At 42.0% G+C, this 23,306-nt stretch overlaps 3 protein-coding genes across 6 annotated transcripts; 2 read left to right on the top strand and 1 right to left on the bottom strand.

Annotated features, from left to right (window-relative positions):
* Nucleotides 1-1,270: 1,270 nt before the first annotated feature.
* On the top strand, nt 1,271-1,906 carry LOC115744500. Its single transcript, XM_030679717.1, has one exon. The coding sequence runs from the start codon at nt 1,271-1,273 to the stop codon at nt 1,904-1,906; it is 636 nt and encodes a 211-aa protein (XP_030535577.1).
* Nucleotides 1,907-4,645: 2,739 nt separating this feature from the next.
* LOC115744638 lies at nt 4,646-7,831 on the bottom strand. 4 transcript variants are annotated; one of them, XM_030679913.2, is made up of 7 exons: nt 7,741-7,831; nt 6,657-6,786; nt 6,109-6,228; nt 5,951-6,029; nt 5,655-5,741; nt 5,213-5,275; nt 4,646-4,891 (listed from the first exon to the last, which is right to left on the bottom strand). In XM_030679913.2, the coding sequence occupies exons 2-7, from the start codon at nt 6,710-6,712 to the stop codon at nt 4,814-4,816; spliced, it is 483 nt and encodes a 160-aa protein (XP_030535773.1). In that variant the 5' UTR covers nt 6,713-6,786; nt 7,741-7,831; the 3' UTR covers nt 4,646-4,813. The 4 variants fall into 4 exon arrangements, with proteins under 4 accessions (XP_030535773.1, XP_030535775.1, XP_030535772.1 ...); XM_030679915.2 differs by having other exon boundaries at nt 6,657-6,789; nt 7,744-7,828; XM_030679912.2 differs by having other exon boundaries at nt 7,736-7,825.
* Nucleotides 7,832-16,815: 8,984 nt separating this feature from the next.
* LOC115744600 lies at nt 16,816-22,098 on the top strand. Its single transcript, XM_048277422.1, has 6 exons — nt 16,816-16,946; nt 16,985-17,295; nt 18,287-18,390; nt 18,867-19,043; nt 19,232-21,090; nt 21,755-22,098. The coding sequence occupies exons 2-6, from the start codon at nt 17,132-17,134 to the stop codon at nt 21,902-21,904; spliced, it is 2,454 nt and encodes an 817-aa protein (XP_048133379.1). The 5' UTR covers nt 16,816-16,946; nt 16,985-17,131; the 3' UTR covers nt 21,905-22,098.
* The last annotated feature ends 1,208 nt before the right edge of the window (nt 22,099-23,306 follow it).

Raw genomic sequence — 23,306 nt, 5'->3', positions numbered from 1 at the left:
ACAAAAGGACAATGGATCTCATCAACCGACACAACTTGACACAAACGTTGTTTTTAGCTTCTTGTAGTCTCAACGCACCGACGATACGTGCCGGGATGAGGTTCTTTCTGTTTCATGCTAACCGGCATGCTGTCCATTATAAAGACTCGGATTCTTTAGAGTATGTGAGAGAGGGCCGATGTTCTTTTCTTTTTCTTTTTCTTTTCGTGTGACGAAAATTTTGACAATGGCATTTGATTTTAGTTTGTGGCTGCTTCATAGTTTATCGGGTTTAAGGGGAAAGTTAGCATTCTCGATTTTTCCGGTCATACTCTAGCACTTCTAACTTTGGTTGCATTAATTGATGCGTTGCAATCCTCATGTGTTTGATGGAGAAGTTTGATACTTCCTTGTTTTTCCCGTTGAAAATGTAAATGTGCCGGCTAAAGATGCTTTGTATACCTTGTTTTTTAATCATGTTAGAACATTTAAATATTAAACCACATATTTCATTTAAAAACCTAAATTTTTAGAACAGTTAGCAATGATCTCACATAATCTCATGAGATCGGGCAATCCTCAGTTCAAATCTCTCCAGACATTTATTTGTCTCCCCCAAAGTATGTATTTTCACGCTTAAGCCAAAATTAAAATATTTAAATATTAAATCACGTGTTCATCTAAAAGTTTAAACTGTTAGAACAATCATTCTACAAAGTCTCACAGATACAATTTGCAAGAAGCAAAAATGAGGTGCGCCCTGTGCCGCTTTTGAGGCACGCCACCTTATGGCATGATTAACATTACAAAAACTGTGAAAGTTTGGTGACCATATTGAGAGCAACGTCCAAACTTAGGAATGCTCAAAGAAAAAAAAAATAGAAGAACGACTTTGTCAAATAACATGACCAACTTAAAAAATTTGGAACGTGCAGTAAATCGAGCCTGCATTTTGGTGCATACTAAGGCTTTGCCGATGGGAGAAGAAATCAATAATAGCATGAACACTTGTGCCACTAGGTTGGAACTGTCTCCAACTCCAACAACATTTAAAGTAGTTGGCCAGCGACCAGCCCCTGGCCCAGCATAAAAGCCGTACGGTTGGTATCGCCTATGCAACTCTCACAACACAAGAAGATAAGTCCTCTTTTCTGTCTTTATCTCCTCGCAAGCAGCCATTAGCAACTTGCTCCGAGCACGAATGTTCATGTTATATAAAAAGCACATTCATCTCTTGTTTCTTCTCTCAGCAAATTTGATTGCAAAGTGACAGAGCAATCAAGGAGAGAGTATGGGTAATTGTGCGCCATGCAGATCATCAGCAGTATCATTACCTGCGTGCAAGAACAAGAGCGTCCGGGTGGTTCATTGGAATGGCTTCGTGGAAGACTTTGAGGAGCCCATCACGGTGGGTGAGGTCACGGGCAAGCCGGCCAAGCATTTCGTGTGCACCCCGGCTCAGCTCCTCTCAGCCGGGTCGAAACCCATGAAGCCGCAGGTCACGCTCGAGCCGGGCCGCATCTACTTCTTGCTTCCCTACTCCACTCTTCAGGCCGACGTGTCCCCCGTGGACTTGTCCGCATTGGTGAGGAAACTCATGGTGAAAGCGAAAGCTAGCCCGGGGAGACCAAGCGGCACTAGTCCTGGACAGAGCTCTCCGGCTCGGAGCTTCGACCCTATTCCGATTTGGAACTCGCCGAGTCGGAATTCCACTTCGGGCCCATCATGGGGTTCGAGTCCGTCTTCTAGTTCGCCAGGCCGGAGCCCGACCCGGTTATTGGGCGCAGACGGGACAGTGGCGGGGCAGAGGTCAGTAGGTGCTAAATCATGGAGGCCGGTTTTGGGTACCATCAGAGAGAGGTCATTTAACAGGAGAAGCGAGTCGGATTTGCAGGAGAAGTACTCCGGACAGAAGAGAGTGGTGTGAGGACGAGTCGAGTTAGTACAGTTAAGAACAGGAACAAAAGTTTGGGACACGAAATCATCGATTTGTTCGCTTCTGGCCAACGAGTTGCTTTTCAGTCTTGCTTGTATAGATTTTAGGTGGATAGAGTGTACATCATATCCCAGCTTTCATCCTTGTCCAATGTTAGCTCGCATTTGCGAGTTTGTACATTATTATAGAGAAACGAGGATTGCACCAATACGATGTTTTGCGAAACGTAAAGTTCCATCATGTGGTTCCTTCTAGGAATGAAAGAAACTCTTGCTAAGTATGGCATGAACTCTTTCATGTATGGCGAAAATTCAAGTTAAAAAACGGAACTTTTGTGTCTACTTTGGCGTTTCTGTGTTTTGGTAGAGAACTCTTTATCCATTGGTTGGTGGTGGTAGATGCGATTATTTCTTAGCATCGCTGGCCAAGAGTGGATAACATCATTGACATTGTTCAGCTAGTGGGAATGGAAGTGCAAAACCAGACGGCATGCCAACCAGATTTAGCCCCAGTGATAGAATTGTTAGAAAAAAAAATTCAGTAATTTGCGAGTGCCACGTCACCATATGACGTAGCAAGCATTTGTGAGTTGGTTCAACTAAAAAATTGACACGTTTTCGAGAAAATTAAAAATGAGGATTTTCTCTCTCTTCGTCTCCATCACAACCACCGCCTCGCCGGCCACTTGAGAATCCACTGCCCAACTTGGCCATGGCCACCGTCTCCCACTGCTCAAGGCGCTGTAACCTCTATCTTCGACACCCTCCTCCCACCATGGCTGCCGCAGCGAGTTTCCTTCCTCCGCCTCAAACGGTCATGGAGTCTCTTTCCCTTGTGTTGTGTCCCCTTCCATCATCTCCTCCGAGTTCCCTCTTCCAACTCCACCAGTGAGACCCCTTCCATGCAACGCGGCCGTGACAGATCATGGCTTTTCCCCAAAAGATATGTTAGCATCATCTTGACCCATGGTCGCGTCTAGACATGGAGCCTTGGCCGTGACACATTTGGAGCATGGCCTCATCTAAGTCAGATTTGGAGACACCGCCCATGGACGAGCAAGGACAACGGAGACCTTCCGGATCTAGCGAAAACCCTTGATGGAGGTAAGCACGGAGATTGCGAACTTCCAACTTTGGAGCTCATACATGGCACCAAGCCTGGACGGCAAGGTCCATGGCTACTCTGGCTACAGTTGCAAATGAAGGAGGAAGAGAGCGGTGGATAGAGATTTTGAATTTTTTTTTTTTAATCTAAGCCCGCTTTAGTGTTTACTTGTCAATTTCTAATTGGCTTAGAGTGAATAAATACATGACACGTCAGCTGATGGCGTAGCACTGGCAAACCGCCGAATATTTTCTCTGTTAGCATGGTAATATGCTCAAAATGGAAGGCTTTGCCCTAAAGCTAGTGCCTACGAACCGAAAGACTCTGAAGAAAATTTTAAGGGCTTCAGGACAACTTAAGTTCCAATAAACCAAAACCGCTGGAGTGAAATGACGACGGCGAGTTCCATAGCTCAATCTCCAAATTCGCCAACCAATGAACCTCACAGCATGGTCCATGCAAGGTTATTTATGTTAAATATGTCTCGAGTTTAAAACTGTTGGTGGCACCACAAGACAAAAGAGAGTAAATGAAAGGTGCAAGAGCCTTCATCAGAGAGTAATGGTAGATCAAGAGTTTGACAAAAAGAGAGGGGCTTAAATAATATATTTTATTGTGGAGCCCATGGAGTAAAAGAAAGAGGGTTTTCTTTCTTTTATCTATCCCTAGCAGAAGCCTTCGTAAGAAGAGGAGGAAGAGAAAGAAGAAAAAGAAACAGGTGGGTCCCGATCAAAGGTGATTTGGTTGATCCTCATTATTGCTCTCATGTATAAAGCGTGGGTTTTCTTCTGTGAACGAAGAGCCACGCATAAAAGGAGGAATAACAAGAGAGAGTCTTGTTCTTCTGCCGAGAGGCTCTTCCACGAAGAAGTCTGAAGAGAGAAGATTTGCTTCGTGAGTTTTATTTTGTTATATCCAATTAAGTTGTTTATTTGTAAACACTTTGGGTTTGGGTATAATTTAGGTGCGGGAAACACGAGCGTATTGAGCAATTGTAATTCCGATTCTCCGATTATAGTGGATTGTTCTTGCTTGCTCTCCCGTGGATGTAGGTACCGATATTCGGACCGAACCACGTAATCCCTGGTGTCATTTATCGTTCCTCGTTATTTCTCGTGGCTTTTCGCATTGATTTATTTGCAAGATCTGGGTTAGCTTCCGCGCACGTTATATTACAACAATTTAGATTCATTTTGCGTAATATGAATTGGATTTGTAGAAAACAAGAAAAAGAACCCGACATATCATAACAGGTAACGCAAAACACTCATAACAGATAGAGTTGAAAGACCAGAAATGCAGCGTACCACCCACAATCTTCTTAAAACTTTTGGTGGGGATTGTTTAACTACTTATGGTAGTAGAAACAATTTATCATCCGACATACCAAAATTGGTAGACTTATTGCACCCGGGTTCCTTCAGCCACTTAAATGGGGGTACCCACGAGGGAGAAAAAAGTTGTTTCTCATTCAAAAGTTCGAATTTCTGTCAAATAACCCAACCAAAAGCTTAAGCATGTCGCTTCCACGTCCCTTGATAATAATATCTAATGCCAGAGTGCACTGTTCACGCAAGTCATTTAAAGATCCGAGCCTAATAACCTGTTGACTACAGCTAAACAGTATAACCAGAGAATTTTGAAGTATTTATCACTAGATTCATCGTGCTTCAGATATGGCTACATCAAGAACACAAAGGGGAGCACCCGAAATGTACAGAAACTTTATTCATTCTCTACAAGAGGACTGGCTGCCTTGATTACCTAAGTTGCAAACCATACTCATCGCCAACTTTAAACAGGATCTGATGTCTTTATTCCATGGCGCTTGAAATATTCTCTGAACCCGTACACACTTTGGTCGTAATTGAACTGGGAAGAAAATAGGAGAAATGTATTATCAGGAAAACCTAAAAGCAAAGGCGGAAGAATATATAATGACAACCAGATTCTTTCCTAGTTTCTACGCATTTAGGAGACTGCATTCACTAGCCCAACCACAAGCAGGTTTGACACTCACTCATTCCAGGTGGTTTCAAGTTTATTCTGAAAATGTAGTTGATGAAAAGCGAATATACTACAAGTGAAAGGTCGTCCCAACTATAATCTAATTAAGAAAGCAATATGCATGACATCAACTTAAGCAACCCATCACTTCACTGACGCTACACCTCAAACAAGTTTCAAACTTACTGGAAGAACCTTGACAGAGTACTTTGTAATATTAGGATCAGCAATTCTTCCCTGGTCAGAAGCCTGCTTAACCAAGACATCAAGAAGCAGTTTCAGTTGATAGTGAAATGTGCAAGTCCCATCTGCATACTGCAGTTTCAGAGGTGCATAGCAGTATACATATATATAAAGGAAAATTTTGATACCGAAAAAAAAAAAAAAAATTGAAGGGATCCAAGTTTTATGGATAATATTGCGATTCTGGGTGAATGAGTAATCCAAACATGATCACCAATGCTTCTGAAAACTTCCAGAAGGAAGGTGCTCGTTGAGTGGTCTTGGTTTTGAATCCATCCCGACAAGAATAACACATTAAAGACGCAAGTAGAGAGGCGGCAATAATGCAGTGGAAATGAGATAGAAGAATGACAATATTTATATGACAAAGGGATATTCCTCTTGCCTGTTCAGGACTATGAAATATCTCAATAAACGGATATTCCTTCCTCTGCCGTGATATACAGAACCCAGGAAATTTTGGACACTCCACCTGAAAAGTGTGCACAAGAAACAGATGCATATCGAGCTAATTCTTCATCATAAAGACTAAATTCCAAAAACTGGATATGGACAACCAAGGGAAATTGAAATATCAAAAGTTCAAGAGATACAAATGTAGAGCAGCCAACTAAGGCAACATTATATAAAAAGACCTATTTGCTAACACGTTCACTGCACATATGTCAAAAACTGACTTACCCTCATAAATTTCACATGAGGATAAAATTTAACAGCTGCTTCCTCCAGCACTTTGTCCAAATGCTTAGTGTAATTACCTCTGTATCATCAGTATGGTCAGAAACATGGGGAAAATGTTGAGGAGAAGAAAAATGAAAGAGGCAAAAGTAACATGATACCTGACCGTGAATGCGACAACCACAGGATGACCTTGATGAAGAAGTTGCACAAACTCACGTTCCGACGTGAAATGAACCAAACGTGATGGTCCAAGATCCTTTGGATAACCAGTATAGTATCTATGGAGGTTTTGTTAAAGGAAAATGAGAACTGACAATGAGATCCATGGACAAGATGTTTGATCAGACAGGAGTTTGAAAGGCAATGGCTAAAAAGCAGGTGCTGAAAAATCATAATCCTGCTTGAGCATTTACACACTGAAAACTGTACACCGTAAGTTCTTCGTTAAGTCAAGCACCATTATCAAGGTTAGCAAGTTCTTCGTTGTCACCATTCTGATTTACAAAGAATGCTTGCTAAATAGATAAAGCACATACAAAATATGCTTAGATAGAAAACCACTGCCAAAGGGGTTTAAATCGAGGGCAACTTTTCAAGAACATGCAGAATAGTGCAAATATCAATTTCTCATAGACTCAACATTCAAATGTGGAGAATGATGAGCAAACAAAAGAAATAAAGTGAAGAAAGAGGATGATGTTCATACTTGCATGTTGCACGAAGATTACACATCATCCTATCAAAAATTGACTGTTCACCCATTTGAGTTTTATAAGAACCAGAGCCGCCTTCTGGACGCTTCGGTTAAACTTCCTATCATGCAGAAGGCCCAAATGCTGCATCACAATGAAGTCCACGATAAGTTCTTATGTTCTTATGAGAGATCGATATGTCACATAAAAATTAGGAAGTAGAACACCTAGGTGCTTGTGTTATTAGTCTAAGATATGTATAAAGCATCAAAGAGATACGTTCAACATCAGATATCCCACCATCCATCATTACAAACTCACACGGCGATCAAACCAACAAATTTCAACCCAAAGCCCCACCCCACTTGCTAAAGGGTTCAACTCTTCAAAATCTCAGCTGTTTTATTATATACTAGAGCAGTCAGCGACTGCAAGTTTATAGTGGGAGTAAAACAAGAGCTTCTCTTCTTGAAAACTATATGCTCATCAATTGACAGGCTCATTCGACCAAAAAAAAAAATCGACAGGCTGGATTCTATACCAAAGGCCATTATAACAAGGAACTGTGCTACCAATACACATTATATTCACTGGCCTAACAGTCGACCGTAAGTTAATCCCGAGGTTTCAGTTTGTCCCTGCGAATTTGACGAGATTTTAGTCAAAATTCCTGCATTCTAACGATGAGTTACAAGCACGAAGCGACCAATAAAATTCTATGGAACCCACAATCAGGGGGAACGAAGACTTAAAATCGAAACAAATCTAAAGAGGGGGTCGAGCACAAGTAAGCATTTCGTCGAACAGCTACCTTGCAAACATCCGTTTGATGTAAACAAGCGCAACATGGAAAATGATTACGAAGCAACTACATTGAAACTTAGAAAAGAAAGGACTGGAAAATTATTAAAAAAAAAAAAAAGGAACTTCTACCCAGTACATGCCGATTCTCGAGGAAACGCAACCAAGCGCTCATTTTGTGAGAGCTGACAATATGTAAATGCGAGAAGATCGCTCGTGGGATAAAAGAAACGGACAACAACAAGCAGACAGAAGCAGCGCAAGAGGACGTAAAAGAGCGAGGACGAAGCACCTGGTCTGGTCAAGGAATGTTCTCGTTAGTCCTGGGATGTAAAGCTGCAGTTGTTATTGCTGCATCGGAGTGTTGTCTCCTCGCGACTGCAGAGGCAGACGAGATACAGTGGGGCTGGCGAACTCGTAAAGTGAATCTGACCCAAAAAACTCGTAATGGGCCTCAGAGTTTGGCCCAAAATGACTTGAATTCACGGCCCAATATTGAATGCCGCTGTTGGTCTTCAAATGTTGGATCAAACTGGCCACAGGTCAAGCTTCACGTTCGTCTCATTCATCATCATAAACTCTACGCGGAATGGTATGGCCGCTGCCGGGGTCTGCAGGGATATTCACGAGCTCCTTGTTCGCCGGTCTCGCCATGAAATTTCAAGCCCCGTCGGCCCTTGTTAGTGGAGACCCTAGCTGCGCGAGACGGATTCTCGCTGCTGGAGAGGACACGGGAGCTGGGGGAAACTGATCTCGAGTCAGATCATCATGGGCCGACTGGAGAGCCCATGGGCTATCCGGCCTATCGTTGAGGACTGACAGCAGATGTTGGGCCGGATGCGTGGGAGTGACTCCTGTTTTCTGCTCCAGGATTGCCAATCAGCCCGCGGATTGGGTGGCAATGGCCCGTCGAACGAATCCCCCCTTTCCCTTACGTTACGACTTTGGACACTCTTGTGGCCCTTGTTTTGATTATCAATGAATGAAATGCACTTTTATTGACCCCAAGAAAAACAATTTGGTCGGCAAATTTAATTGTACATGATGAATGAGACAGTACGTGTAGCCTCACTCTATGGAAGACAACTCTAAAAAGGAAGTCGGAACGTCAACGACAAAGTGGACATTGTGAACCAGCATGCATCATGCGGAAAAATTAGCGGCAAAGAAAACACAGAGGAGAGCAATTGGGTGGACCCCTTCGACGGTGGCAGCGTCTGGTCCTGAATCAATAGCCGGTGCACGGTCGCCCCTCCCTCCTCATTTTATCACATGGTGTAATTCACGATGAATCTGACCTCTTGGTACACTTGTGAGAACTTTCGGCAAAAAAACTACTAGAAACCTTATTTTGATCCATAACTCGTTAACGTGAGTTTTTCATTAGAGCAACAGCTAGCAAAATATATCGAAGGGTTTGGAATTGAACTTTCTTTCTGCAATCTCCTCGATGAAAATACCGGGCTTTTATGATCCGTCCCTAACATGGTCAGCAAAATCAACCTCATTTATGAGTTCATAGCAAGTGCAAACCGGAAGCGAACCAGCTGGTGTTGCTTCTTTATCATGGCTTGAAGTTGCGATTGGATGAAGAATCGGATGGGTTGGTGGAAATGTAGACGGCACTTTTTCTCTGTTTCGGTCAATAAGACAAGATGGAAGTGGGACCCCTCTTTCTTGATTTATATAACATTTTTTCCGCAACCCTTTTTTTTTTTTTTTTTTCTCCTAGCTACTTGTCAAGTCAAAACACGCCACAAGACGACCGGTTAGGGGGGCCCCAATTTCAATAGATTATGAATATGAATTACGTTGCTCCTGCCTTAAATTAATGTTCTAGATTCCTTTCTTAAGATGTAATAAAAGGATGTTGAAACATGGAATATCTTCCCTTTTTCTTGTTGGTTAATTAGGGAGTAAATTAAATTATACTTCTCTTCGATGTGACCGGATTACTTTACGTGATAAATTTATCTTTTGTTTTAAAAGATGCTCGCTCGGTTGAAAATTAACACGCCACACTCTAACTTTTGTCCACTACTCTCTCTCCAACTTCCCAACCGAGATCGAGCCATGCTTGCCAGCCGAGCTCCCATGGGCCGCATCTCTATCGACGTCGTAGCTCTAATGATGTTGTCCCATCAACATAGTCTATGAATAAATGAGAGGAAGGCTCCATTTCTTTTGCGAAATATGAATAATCTAAAAAATATTTTCTCAAAAATGGTCGATTATATCACTTGATATAATTAGTCAATGATTGATGTTTTCATTGTTGATAGTAATTTATGTCCAAATATTTTGATGGACAATAAAAAAAATTATTCCTTCATTTTTATAATTGATACAAATAATTATTTTTAAGAAAATATTTTCGGATCATTTACTTTTCATGAAACAAATGCATTCAACAACAACAAGACAGCTCTATACACAGTCGGTTCAGCTTATGGAAAACATCTTTCGCCTATCAAAGAAAGCTAAAACTAAAAGGAGATTGCTTTGTCAAGAAAAATAATGACATTGTGTCCCCTAAATCATCTTCATCATGATGACTTGATTGATACATGCTTCTGTCTAACTTGCCCCGGACCCCGTAATTTTGCTTAATCACCTCCTTGTCTCAATAACAGCTTAAGCAATCAAAGTTCATTATGGAAGACAAGACCTCCACTTATCGACTTAGCTCAAACAAAGCATACTCATTGTTTTGATTTTGGGTCCTTTTCCTGTTTAAGCACGCGACCCCCGTTGTTGCGGGGTCGCTCAAGGGCGTCCATTTCTTAACATGAGGATGACGTAACTTAAAGACGTATGAAAGAAGATACAAGTAAATCCACAGGCGATAATTAGTCCGTAGAATATTCACTATTAACAATTTGACATCACTCCCCATGAGGAAAAATTACCCAGTCAATTCCAAACATATCGTACTGAATCGGCGCAAATGCATTAGTCGAAGTCAACACGTACGCATTCTTTAGAAACATATGCATGAAAAAAACACATTTCATATAGCTCCTTCAATTCCTCCACCTAAATTTTGGTGCGAGCAAAGGAGTCAGCGTCGCAGACTTTACAGGGTCTCGAGATGTGATACGCCTTCTCTTTTATTTTCTTTTTTTTTCTCCATAATTGCTATTGCATTTTAAACAAGATGAGCTCCAAATAGAGGAAACATAATACAAAGGTAGATGATAAAGCTAGAAATTAAGCTGATTCCAAAGCACGTTTCAAGCGTGCAGGTACTTGAATAAAAGGGTTTAAGTACCAAAAAAGTTATAGACCTATTGCATTTGTGTCAATTTAATCCTATACATTTCAATTAGACCAATTTAGTTTAAATAATTTCACATTAGTACCAATTCGGTCTATCCGGTTAATTTTGACAAGAAATTACCGACGTGGACATCGACCGTGTTATATGGTACCACTAGCACTAACATAGATATTTTTTAAATTTTCTTGCTTTCTTTTTTTTTCCCCGCCTTTTCTTTTTGCTATGGCCGGTTTCGCTTGGACAAGAGTCGCCCTCACGAGCCACGGACGAGGGCAAACGCTAGCAAAGTCCCCTCGCCAAGTGTCGCCCGGGAGAGAGCAAGGCTCTCGAGCCCCACTTGGGGAGGGCGAGGTCCGACGAGCCTCACTCTAGCCCGGGTGAGGGTCGGCATTGTGTCGCCGAACATCGCCCAAGCGATATCCGGTAAGGTCTCCTTAGCCTAGGCGAGGTTCAGCCTCACCAAATATAGCAAGAGGGGCCCCGCAATCGATCGTCCTTGCTCAGGCACAACCGACCCTCACCAGCCATGGCCTATTTTCGGTGGCCGGTACAAGTAAGGGTTAGCCTCATCAGGGCGAGGGTGAGTGCCGACAAGACCCCCTTGTCAAGCTTCAATTGGACGAGGTTTGGCCTCATCGGGCCTCTCCTTGGTGGGGACAAGGCCCCCGAGACCCACACCCTCCCGGGTGAGGGGGAGGTGCTGCGAGCCTTGCCCTAGCCTGGATGAGGATCGGCATCGCCAAGGCAATGTCCAGCAAGGCCACCTTGGTCCGGGCGAGGATCGGCCTTGCCAAATCTGGAAAGAGGGGCCTCGCTGCTACTCGTCCTTGCCCAAGCATGGCCGACCCTTGCCGCCCATGACCCATATCCAGTGGCCGACAACCCGCCACAAGTGAGGGTTAGCCTCACCAACCCGCCCCAAGTTTAGGATGAGGGTTGGCCTCACCAGGCCTCTCCCGAGCAAGGGCGAGGTCCGAAGAGCCTTGCCCTAGCCTTGATGAGGGTCCGCATCGCGTTTCCGGACATCACCCGGGCGAGGGTCGGCCTTGCTCGATCTGGCGAGAGGGGCCTCGCCACTAATCTTCCTTGCCCATGCACAGCCGACCCTTGCTAACCATAGCCTATGTCCAATGGCCGACAACTTGCAATCGGCTACCAACAAAAGAAAAGAGAAAGAAAAAAATATTTAAAAACGTCTAAGTTAGCATCAGCAGTGTTACATAGGACGGCCGGCGTCCACATAATCGATTTTCAGCCTAAATTGATCGGATTGACTGAATTAGTATCAATGTGAAAGGATTTAAGACTAAATTAGTCTAATTGAAAGGTTTAGGACAGAATTGGTACAAACACAATAGATTTATGACTATTTTAGTAATTTTTTTTTAATATAAGGGAGGGACAATAAATCCGAGACATGGAGAAAATACTACAAGTGAAAAGGCTTGCCGGGCGAATTTAATCTACTATAGTCGGTGCAATTCACTGCTCAAGTTGGAATAAACTCGAACGGTTTGATGTTGCTACTCATGGCTTTCTCTATATTATCGAGGGTAGGACCACTCCCAATCCCTACAAATGATTCGGGAACGATGTTCTTTCTCCTTTGAGACTAGTCAATCTTTTAACTTGCATATCAAGATTTTCCATTAACTAGAAGGTCGAAAAAATGAGAAGACACGTAAAGATCATCGATTCGGGATATCTCGATCTTGCTTGTGAATAGGAGATCTCGTTCCAAACTTCCGTGATCCACCATATGCTTTTCAGCTAATATAATATACAATTGTTTAACTATAAAAACCATTTTTTGTTTGGCACATGGTGCGCACCAACAAATTCTATATGCTTCTATCTCCTTTAGCTTAAAGATTAGACTAACGACATTAATTTATTGCTTTATGGAGGGAGGGAGAGAGGCGTGCAAATCCGTTCAAGAAGAGTCGCCAAATCTGATTGGCAGAATGATGTGGACGATAGAGACTCGCGACTCGTTCAATTCTCACTTGCTGGTCTTCGGCTGCGCGTGATTAAAAATAAAATAAAATTGTGGGTTGGGTAAAGGTCTGATTCTGATCTGATCAGAAGCTGACATGGAACGACAATTAATCATTTGCGCCGCCCATTTCGATTTCTGTTACTTTTAATCGAAGGTTAACGTGACGACTCCTAGGCTAACGTTTTTTATTTTTGTATATTATAAGATTGTCGACTTAGTAAGGTTCTCACCGCCCACGAAACTAACCCGAATATCGGACATTATCCCACGAGCTGATGTCACCATTAATGCTTTGGCTTTTAGTTTATTCAACCCTCAGAAAACTAAAGGTGCGGCGCTTAAAAAATTAGTTTTTGATCTACCCATGAATCATTAGTTTATCTCATCTTTAGCGCCAACGTCGAGTATGTTTAATGCTTGGATCCGAGATGTATAAACAAAATTAACTGCATTGATCTTTGAATTCTACTTTGACGACTACTTTCTAGGGTTTGAAATGTTGAATGCGGAGTGAAAATAAAAGGGGTCGAGGAGCGTAAAAGAGGGCGACAACTATTGGTGCGACACGAGGGAGGGGGCGATAGGAAAGATTGAAAGATCAGGAGCACAACATTTAGGTTCACAAATGAATTTAATGATGGAAAGCACTAAAATGCAAAGTGGAGTGGGGCAAGGAGAGCCACATGGAACGGGTGAACAGAGACAAGCCCCGTCTAGAATTAGAGCCAATGGTCCCCGGAGTCCTTTGGGTGATTAGGATCCAATTAATCAAAAGACCCTCGTGTCGTTACGCGTGGACACAATTTGACACAAATTTGAAAGAAAAAGATCATACGAGACTCTTAAAAGGCATGTAATGTGTAAATTCACACGCGCGATGTAAATGTAAGATTAGTTTCTTTGATCATGCAACAAAACAGGAAGATGATCAGGAGAGATCGACACCTCGTCGGCTCCACCACGGAGCTTTCCAACCGTCGTTATTTATAATGCAACTTTATTTCCATAAGTGAGCCAAATCAATGGAATCCTGGTAATCCCCATCGAGGGTCTTTAAGGGAAAATTACCAAAAAAGTTCTAAACCTATTGCAATTGTGGCAATTCAGTCATAAATCTTCTTTTTTACCGATTTAGTCCTAAATATTTTGCAATTGTGTCATTTCAATCCACCCGGTGAATTTTGGCCGACCGGCATTGACGTGGACACCGGCTGGCCGGCGACGGAATATTCTTTAATATTTTTAAAAAAATTTATAAATTTTTATAAATTTTCTTTTCTTTTTTCTTTCTTTTTCTTTTTCTCCTTTTTTCTCTTCCCGTCCCCTCCCTACCTCCGGCCATGGCGGGGGTCAACCTCGCCCGACCGTGGGCGGGTGCGACCTTGTTGGCCTTGTGCGGCCATGGCGGGGCTCATCCTCGTCGGCCCGGATATGGGCTTGCGAGCTTGAGCCTCGCCCGGCCCCGGCGGGGCTCGAACTCGTCGTCGTTGCCTCGCCCTGCGACGGCGAGGTCGACCTCCACCATGGCCAGGTGAGGCTCGGCCTCTCCGGCCGCTTCTTTGGCTCCGGCAACCGGGGGTGATATAGGGAGGGAGAACAAAAAAAAATTAGAAAAATTCAAAAAAATGTTAAAATATTCGATCGTCGTCTGGCCGGCGTCCACGTTAGCATCGGTGAGCCAAAATTCGCTAGACGGACTGAAATGACACAATTTCAATAGGTTTAGGACTAAATCAGCAAAAAAAAAAAAAGTTTTAGGATTGAATTGGCATAATTACAATAGGTTTAGGACTTTTTTTGTAATTTTCCGGGGTCTTTGAGGGTCTTGCACTGAAATGATTCGTGCTTCTAATATCTGATAGCGCACAACCAATGGAGGGACCATCTTAGCATTCCCTAGATTATTATTGCGATAATGCGTATGGTCAATGGGTCATCTTTATTTGCAAAACGACATCATCCTACCTACCAAATTAACAATATTTTCTTCCCCGCACAACGATGGGGTTAACTTGGCTCTCGCCTTTTGCTCTAAACCATTCTTAAATACGATGTCAATAGTGAAAACCTAGGTTCAGTCATCACTCAATACCCCCAAAAACAAAACAAAAAAACACATACATGTATGATAAATAATACTCAATCACCGTCATTTCTAGAACACCTCTAAAAGAAGGACAAATAGTCAATTTTGAAAGAACTAATTGTCAACATCTTTTAGATATACCTTACCAAAAGAAAAAACATCTTTTAGATATGAATCTAACGATCAATATTTATTTTTGGCTAAGATGAATTCCTGCAACATATCTAATTCATAACGTGTATTTCATAAAAACGGGGTTTACTTATTTAAGTTGGACTTTTTCACGGGACAACATTTTAATAACCTTTTAGACATGCGATTTTCGTAATTGAGTTTTACCCATATATTTACTCTATAAATCCAGATTGAGAAGTCAAACCAAACAACTAGTAACATGGTTTGTTAGCGACAATTATCACTATCTATTATTTTCGAAGACAAACGTGGGTCAAGCTCCACCTTCCCGGAAGCTTTGTCTCTCTCGATTTTGCATTATTGAGTGTACTATTCCTATTTGATGTTTAACATGCTCCTTCCTTCTTTATGCATTCCCTCAATTATATGTTTTGTTGTGTTCCCGGCAAGTATAGTAATCATGGGATCAAGACAAAAAAATACTCGAAGGAGAACGTAGACTGCTTTTTTGGACAATATCTACCTCATTTGATATGCCTACTCTAGATTCATCTATACAAGGTGAAAGTTTCTCATCTACATTTTCCCACTCATTTACGCCATTCAGCTTTCCATCATTGATAATTTGATACAAACCATGTTTGATTCATCTACATTTTCCCATTCATTTTACATTAGCCCACGTAGATTCATGTGCATTTCCTTTCTGTATGCACAGAAATCCTAAAAATACACTACCACAGTCAATCAAGCACTTCAAACTTTTCTTCTTTAATGCGACGATATAATCAATCTTTGGTTCAACTAATCTCTATTTTATGTAGATGAACTCTATTCATTTGCATTGGACAAGACTTCGCCCACGAGAGATAGGTACAACTTTTAAAATTACCCTAAATAAAAGACATGATCTGAAAACGAAATTTATCGAATAAAGTGGCAACTCAATCTAATCCTTTACTCGACCCAAAAAAATAAAAAAAATCTAATCCTTTGATTTTAACTAGACAAAGACATCTAACTTGATCCAAATTCTCCGGGAACTTTAGGGTTTTATTTTCAAATTTGCATATCTTTCTTGCAACGAGCCCATGAAGATCTAAGACCAAGTACACAGTTCCATCCCTCTTGCGAAAACATTTCTTGATCTGATGACTTCCCCAGCTATCCATTTGCATGTATTCAACCAGCAACCTCACTTCTGTCGAGTATACATTTGCCAACCGTATCTATATAAGCAGCATAACATCCATGTTTTGCATTTATTTGTATTCCGAAATTATCTTATCGGATGATCGACATGCGAGAATGATAAAAATACAGGATAACGTAAGTAAAATTTCGGAGGATCAATTTTCTCTTTTCTGTAATCTCTGAATTTAAAATTACTGCGCATCCACCCAAGATTGATTTTTGAAGTGCAACCTCAGGTGGACACGAAAAAATGGAAAGTGAGACAGCGAAGAGCAATTCATGGACGGACCACGACGAACCACAGGCGCCATGATCCACCCAAGAGAAAACAATGGAGCAGTTAAAATGGTAATATTCGTTTGTGGGCGCGGGGCATATGCCACGCGCAGAGAGCGTCTCCCAACGAGTCGCACGAGCTTCACATTGCGTTAAAGGTGTTAAAGAGGAAGACGACAGCTCGCCTTCCCTTCCAACAGGTCAAGCTCTCTCCTCCACCTTCCCCCTGTTTCTCTTTCTCTTTCTCTCTCTATACACACCAACAAACAAACGAATTATTGTCCTCCTTTCTCTCTCTTGTTCGGGACGAGGAACAAACAAAAAGGGGAGGAAGAAGAGGAGAAATGAAAATGGAAGTGTGGTTCGATTCCACCATTATCCAAGCGCAGACGTAATCTCGTTATTTCTCCTCCACAAGACTTTTCCCAGATTTATTTTCTTTCTTCCCTTTTGGTCCAACTCGTTATTTTTGTGTTGGCTCCTTCCAATTTCACCTTTACACAAGTTCCCTCATCCGCAAACTTTCCTCTCTCGCTCTCTCTCTCGCTCTCTCTCTCTCTCTCTCTTTGTCCCCCTCTGGCGACCCTTTTGGTGTTTCTGCGAAATCACTTATCTTTCGCTCGATAATTCTTTCGTAATTGGACAAATTGCCGATTCTTTTGATAAAGTCGGGAAATTTTTCTCTGGGTTTGATAGACTCTTGGGTGTTCCAAGAAGCATGTCGGAACCGACATCGAGGTCGGAGAGTGAGGGATCGTCGGCTCGTCGTCGTTTTGAGGGTTTAAGAGGGGTCCAATGGCGTTTGGATCTCGGGGTTTTACCTGCTGCTCCGTCTTCCTCGATCGATGATCTTCGCCGTGCCACCGCCGATACTAGGCGACGGTAACTTCAAGAGCTTCTTCTTTTACTTTGGTTCAATTGATTTGATCTGCGTGACTTTGCTTGGAACGTGATAGAGAGCTTAGAATGCATTTTCCTTTGCCCACGCGAATTTTGCTTTCCCACGATGAATTTATTTTTGTTTTGCGATTTACTGAAGTTGTTTTCATGGCTAAAACAAATTGTGATTCAGCTTGTAGTCAGATTTGAAAGGAATTCGTTGTATGGAAGCTGAGTAAGATTGATCTCTGTTCTGAAAGTGGAACTGCTACATGGGAGAGCAATAACAATGTCGGGTTTTAGCTACCTGTTGACACATTAAACAGTGATTTCGTCCATAGATCCCCCAAGTCCTTAATCCAGTAATGAAAACATGCGCAGTTTTCGAGGGTTAAGTTTCGATCGTCTGCTTTCCAGCTTATGCTTGATAGCCTACAATTCCCTTCTATGGCGATGGAGCCCTGTGGGGTTTACATGCTCTGTCATCTTAGACCTGTTTAGTGTGAGAAGAACAAAAAACCCAAGGAAGCTTATAAGTTGAAGCCGCAGTCTTGAATAATATTGAACAATAGCAAGGGTCTTGTGCAACTAGATTTCTCTTTCTATAGAGCCTTGCTGCAGTCAGTTGAAATCCAGGATTTGTGTGAAAAAAATGGGAAAGATGTAGGATTAGGTTTTGGATCTATGAATTTGTTAAAACGTTCCTTAATTTCGGTCTAGGATTCTTGGCTTGTTTATTTTATGTTTCTTGTTGCTGCATAATCCGCTGGGGTGGTCAAGAGATTTGATTGGGCATTATTCTATCCACTTAAAGCACGAAACTTTTTAATGTCACGAGTCCACATGGGTGCATTATGGGAGTGCCTCATATCATAAACATGTTGCTTAAATGCAATTTATAGCTAGCTTTAGTCATCAGATGAGAACTTTGGATGTAGTTTTGCCATCTGATCTTGGTTAATTGCTTTATGCTCTTTATGCTTACATCTCTCAGATATGCAAGTTTGCGGAGGCGCCTTCTGGTGGATCCACATATTTCAAAGGATGGAAGTAATTCACCTGATCTTGCACTGGACAATCCATTGTCGCAAAACCCAGGTTAATTCTAGTGCTACTAATGTGCTCCTTTTCAAAGAGTTATGCATTTACATCATTTTATCTTCTCGTGAACAACTGTTAGTATAGTTTATGATTGATTTTTTTTAGTGAAATATGCTCATTTATAGAATCTAACCAATCCATGGACATGAACGAAGAAAATATGGAGAAAAGAGGATCCTTTTGTAGAGGACATTGAGGATTTGCACCTTATTTTGCCTTTCAAGATTTATGTTAGAGGGTGACATTTGCATGCATAAATAGGATAAACACAATTTAGCTAGCGAATATGGAATCGACAATTAGGACATAACATGATGTGGTTCCATGCACCCATACGTTGGGTAAATGTGGTTTCTCCGAATTGTAATTTAGTCTAGTCCTACCTTTTGTAGGAGAATACAGTAGATTGTGTGTATCCTGGTAAGTTACAACATTGCTAGGTTATTGAAAAGCTGTTCGTTATTCATTGCCAGACAGCAGCTGGGGTCGCTTCTTTCGGAATGCTGAGCTGGAGAAGATGGTCGATCAGGATTTATTACGCTTATACCCTGAAGATGGGAGTTACTTTCAGACACCGGGATGCCAAGGCATGCTAAGAAGGATACTATTGTTGTGGTGCCTTAGACATCCAGAATATGGTTACAGACAGGGTAAATACTGCGCATAATAAATAGTTACGACGTATCTTTATTTGTTTTGGTGACTGAGTGGTACAGATCTAAAGTACGTCCAGGGAATACCTGAGATGAAACGGATGATGCTTAAAATTTTGGCATTTCACACATAGGAAGTTCGTTGAATTTGGCTTTGGTTTTAAGTCTCACTTTTTCTTCTGCAGGTATGCATGAGCTCTTGGCGCCATTGGTGTATGTTCTCCATGTTGACCTTGAACGGCTCTCTCAAGTGAGAGAGCTTTATGAAGAGCACTTCACTGACAAGTTTGATGAGTTATCATTTCATGACAATGATCTTACATATAATTTTGATTTCAAAAAGTTCTCCGATACTCTGGAGAATGGAAATTTCCAAGGAAATGCATCCAAGGTGAGGAGTATCACTGAGCTTGATCCCGAGATACAGAAGATAATATTGTTAAGTGATGCCTACGGTGCTGAAGGTGAATTGGGTATTGTATTATCCGAAAAGTTTATGGAACATGATGCCTACTGCATGTTTGATGCATTGATGAGTGGGGTCGATGGGTCTGTAGCGATGGCAGACTTCTTTGCACACTCAACTGCATGTGGGTCTAATGCTGGCCTGCCTCCTGTAATCGAGGCATCCGCTGCACTGTACCATCTGCTATCTGCCGTTGATTCATCTTTACATAGTCACCTCATTGAGCTGGGGGTTGAGCCACAATACTTTGCACTTCGCTGGCTACGTGTTTTATTTGGTCGTGAGTTCGCACTTAAAGACCTTTTGGCAATCTGGGATGAGATTTTTGCACAAGACAATAGAAAAATGGACATAACTACGGAAGATGATGAAGGATCTAGCTTCAGAATTCTCAGCTCATCACGAGGAGTTTTTATTGCTGGTATTGCTGTTTCTATGATACTTCACTTGAGATCTTCCCTGCTTGCTGCTGAGAATGCTACTTCCTGTCTCCAGAGATTGCTGAGCTTCCCTCAGAATGTCGATCTAGCGAATCTAATAGAGAAGGCGAGGTCATTGCAGGTGCTCGCACTGGAAGTTAATACTTCTACCACTTCTTCGTCCAGTGGGGCTTTTGTCCAAAGTAAGCGAATGGTAAGTAGAGGCCATAGCCTGTCATCGGACTCTATATCTCCTAAAACTCCATTCAATTTGGTACCTGATAGCTACTGGGAAGAGATGTGGAGGAATCTGCATAAAGAAGAAGAACTTAAACGGGGTAGTTTACAGAAACAAGTTTCGACCAGGAAAAAGGGTTGGTCTGAGAAAGTAAAATTGAGTCTTTCCAGAACTGAGTCTGATCCATCTCCAGCTAAGGCTGAGAACATCAAAAAGGTTACTAGGACATCTGTAAGGCGTAATTTGTTGGAAGATTTGTCTCAGCAGCTTGGCTCTGATGAAGGTGCTGAGGCGACGAGCAGCCATCAGAATGGAGGCCAGAAGCATCAATACTCTGTTAAAGATAATTTGGCTAGATCAGAAGTCCATAATGAGTTTAGTTGTGCTGATGAGGAGAGACGTTTAAGTGCAAATTGCGGGAGCGAAGAGAATTCCTCGATATTCTCTGACCCAGTTAGTCCTCTTAGTGGTCCTATTGACCATGACTCTGAGAAAAGCAGTGTTGTCTCGAACTTATCCCTTGATGAATGTGAAGATCAACTGCAAAGTACAGGCTGTACAGTGGAGGATTCACCTCTACCTGTCTCTGATGTTCCTGACAACACCACTCTAAAATCTGAACCAAATAACGACCCAGCAGGAAAAGCTGCAGTAGGCGTGAAGGAACGAAGGCCTCTCTCTGGTAAATTCCAATGGCTTTGGAAGTTGGGACGGAATGCTAGTGCTGAGGAGACATCTGATAAAGAAGGAGCTCCTGAGACTTCAAAATCTACTGATGCTGAAACCATACACCACAATGCAGCAGAATGTTCTGTAATTGATCACAGCATTCCTTCCGGTGTCAGTAAAGGGGATTCTATTGATGGGAATGTGATTGGTACTTTGAGGAATCTGGGACAGTCTATGATCGAACATATTCAGGTATCTTTTCTTCTCATTGATCTACGCCTCTGTGCAAATGTAGCAAGTCCAACGAAAGAAAAAGGTATAGCATTCATAGAGAAAAACAAATTTGTGGAGTGGCCGTCTTATTGCCGTATAATACGGAAGTTATATTTGTCTGTCATACGAAATGTATTAAAAATGGTTTTGTGAAGTTGTTCTCTTTCTACCCTATACTCCTATGCTGCTTCTAAGTACATTAGTTCTAGAGCATGCTTCAAGTTGAGGGAATGACGGGATGAATTTCATGAGGTGAAGCGAGATTGAGCACGATACAGCTGCTAGGTTTATAACTGGAACAACTACCGTTAAATACAGCAGCTTGTGATTTCCTATGATCGAGCAAGTTTTTCTTTTGACAAATTCAATAGTATGATGAGGCAACTTATACTTGTCATTATTATAAATGAGGAGGTTGAAGGAAGCTTGACAATGCAAAAGATAATACATAATGCACATTACTGATGCTCATGAAAATTCAGACGGTTCAATTGCAATGCTGCTTTGTTATCGTCAAAACTTTCAGATGTGCTTATTTGATTGTGTTTAGTTGAGATCCTGGAAATGATCTGTCTATGATGAGCTCTGTGGTGTGCAAAACGCTGTTGAAACCAACTTATGGTGGTCATGTGATCTCATGCAGGTGATCGAGTCGGTTTTCCAGCAAGATCGGGGTCAAGTTGCTTCCCTGGAGAACTACTCGAAGAATCTATTAGTTGGCAAAGGGCAGGTGACTGCGATGACCGCTCTCAAAGAGCTTCGCAAAATTAGCAGTCTTCTGTCTGAGATGTGAGGCACCGAATAAATGTCACTTGTATATATCTTTTTTGTAATTATTATTTGCTTTAGTGCCTTGACAGGTCATATCCTTTGGCTCCTCCGACATTGCCGGCAAGTATATTTTTTCCAAATCTTGACGAGAGAACTGCATGTAACTATATATGTCAGCTTAGGAATTGGAAGTGAGGTGATGATGCCTTTCTCTGAGTTTTCAAGTCTGGTGATTGCGATTGCGTTAGAACTAGATTTCCATGCTCTTGGTTCATCTACAAGTTTTACAAAAGGACATCACTTTTTTTTAAATTCATGAGGGTTGAAGTGCTGAAGGAAAATTAGTTAATTCATCTGTGAGGATGCACCTTCTTCTCCTTCTAAACTTGATTTCATAGGAAATCACTCTCTCCACCTTAACCCTGCAAAGCGAACCGTGGTCTCTCCTTGGAAAGCAAAATGGGGAGATCTGCTGATGTTGTATTGTTATGTAACTTCACCCCTTGAGGGATGGGCTTGAAATTTCCAAACACCAAGCCTCCTCTTGATGGATGAAAAGGTGATCTTCACATATTCGTCTCCCATCCATCGACAATGCTGCCACATTACATCCATCAATTTCCATCTGCATCGTACGTACGTCTGTTATACCTTCGCATATACGAAGTTGCCAATCAGGTTATACAAAAGTTGGAACTCAGGTTATCAGCGAGAAATAAGAACTATGCAGGAAAAGAAACAAGCGAGACCCAAGGAAGCTACTTTACAAAAGTTAAGCAGGTAAGATGGAAAAGTAAGGGCAGGCATGATAACACTTCTGCTTCAAAAATCAACTTCTGATCAAAAGTTAATTTTTCTACTTCAGAAATTGGTTTCTGATCATAGGAATTCGTTTGGTAACGATCGAAAATTTCTACTTGTAAAACATTATTAACAGAAAATCTTTTATGAAGAATTATTGTTGGCCGTCGAAAAATTTCTACTTCATTTTTGAACTTTTTAAATTTCTTTAAAAAATATTTGTTATTATTAAAAATATCATTTACATTTTAAAAATATAAAATTTATTATTTATTTTTTACTCCGGCGGATGGAGATAGCGACTCGGCTACCGCGGCCTGCGAAGGCTAGTGGTTGGAGGTGGGCGACATCGGGCGATGGTCGACGATCATGGGCGGCGTCCGGCGGCGGGAGGCAATCACGAGAGGCGACGGGAGATGCTCGGCGGTTGACGGTAGTCACAGGCGGCGATGGGCGGCGGCCAGTGGTGGTTGGCGATGGCGGTGGTCGACGGTTGTCGGCCGCGACGACGAGTATTGGTGATTAGTGATGGGCAACGACGGAAGTCAGAGGAAACAGGCCCGATCGAAAAGAGGATGAGCACGTAATGAAAAGAATGTGAGGCAAGAAGTACTTTGTGAGTT

This window comes from Rhodamnia argentea, chromosome 4, assembly GCF_020921035.1.
Source record: "Rhodamnia argentea isolate NSW1041297 chromosome 4, ASM2092103v1, whole genome shotgun sequence".
NCBI lineage: Eukaryota > Viridiplantae > Streptophyta > Magnoliopsida > Myrtales > Myrtaceae > Rhodamnia > Rhodamnia argentea.
This window is presented reverse-complemented; position numbering and strand designations above follow the sequence as displayed.

Bases quoted from the DNA above. Each gene is read 5' to 3' on its own strand.
- LOC115744500 (XM_030679717.1), top strand. From the start codon at position 1,271: ATGGGTAATTGTGCGCCATGCAGATCATCAGCAGTATCATTACCTGCG.
- LOC115744638 (XM_030679913.2), bottom strand. From the start codon at position 6,712: ATGGGTGAACAGTCAATTTTTGATAGGATGATGTGTAATCTTCGTGCA. The intron at 6,229-6,656 runs GTATGAACATCA...AAACCTCCATAG, and splicing joins AATCTTCGTGCAACATGCAA to ATACTATACTGGTTATCCAA. The intron at 6,030-6,108 runs GTATCATGTTAC...CTGATGATACAG, and splicing joins GTTGTCGCATTCACGGTCAG to AGGTAATTACACTAAGCATT.
- LOC115744600 (XM_048277422.1), top strand. From the start codon at position 17,132: ATGTCGGAACCGACATCGAGGTCGGAGAGTGAGGGATCGTCGGCTCGT. The intron at 17,296-18,286 runs GTAACTTCAAGA...TACATCTCTCAG, and splicing joins ACCGCCGATACTAGGCGACG to ATATGCAAGTTTGCGGAGGC. The intron at 18,391-18,866 runs GTTAATTCTAGT...ATTCATTGCCAG, and splicing joins TCCATTGTCGCAAAACCCAG to ACAGCAGCTGGGGTCGCTTC.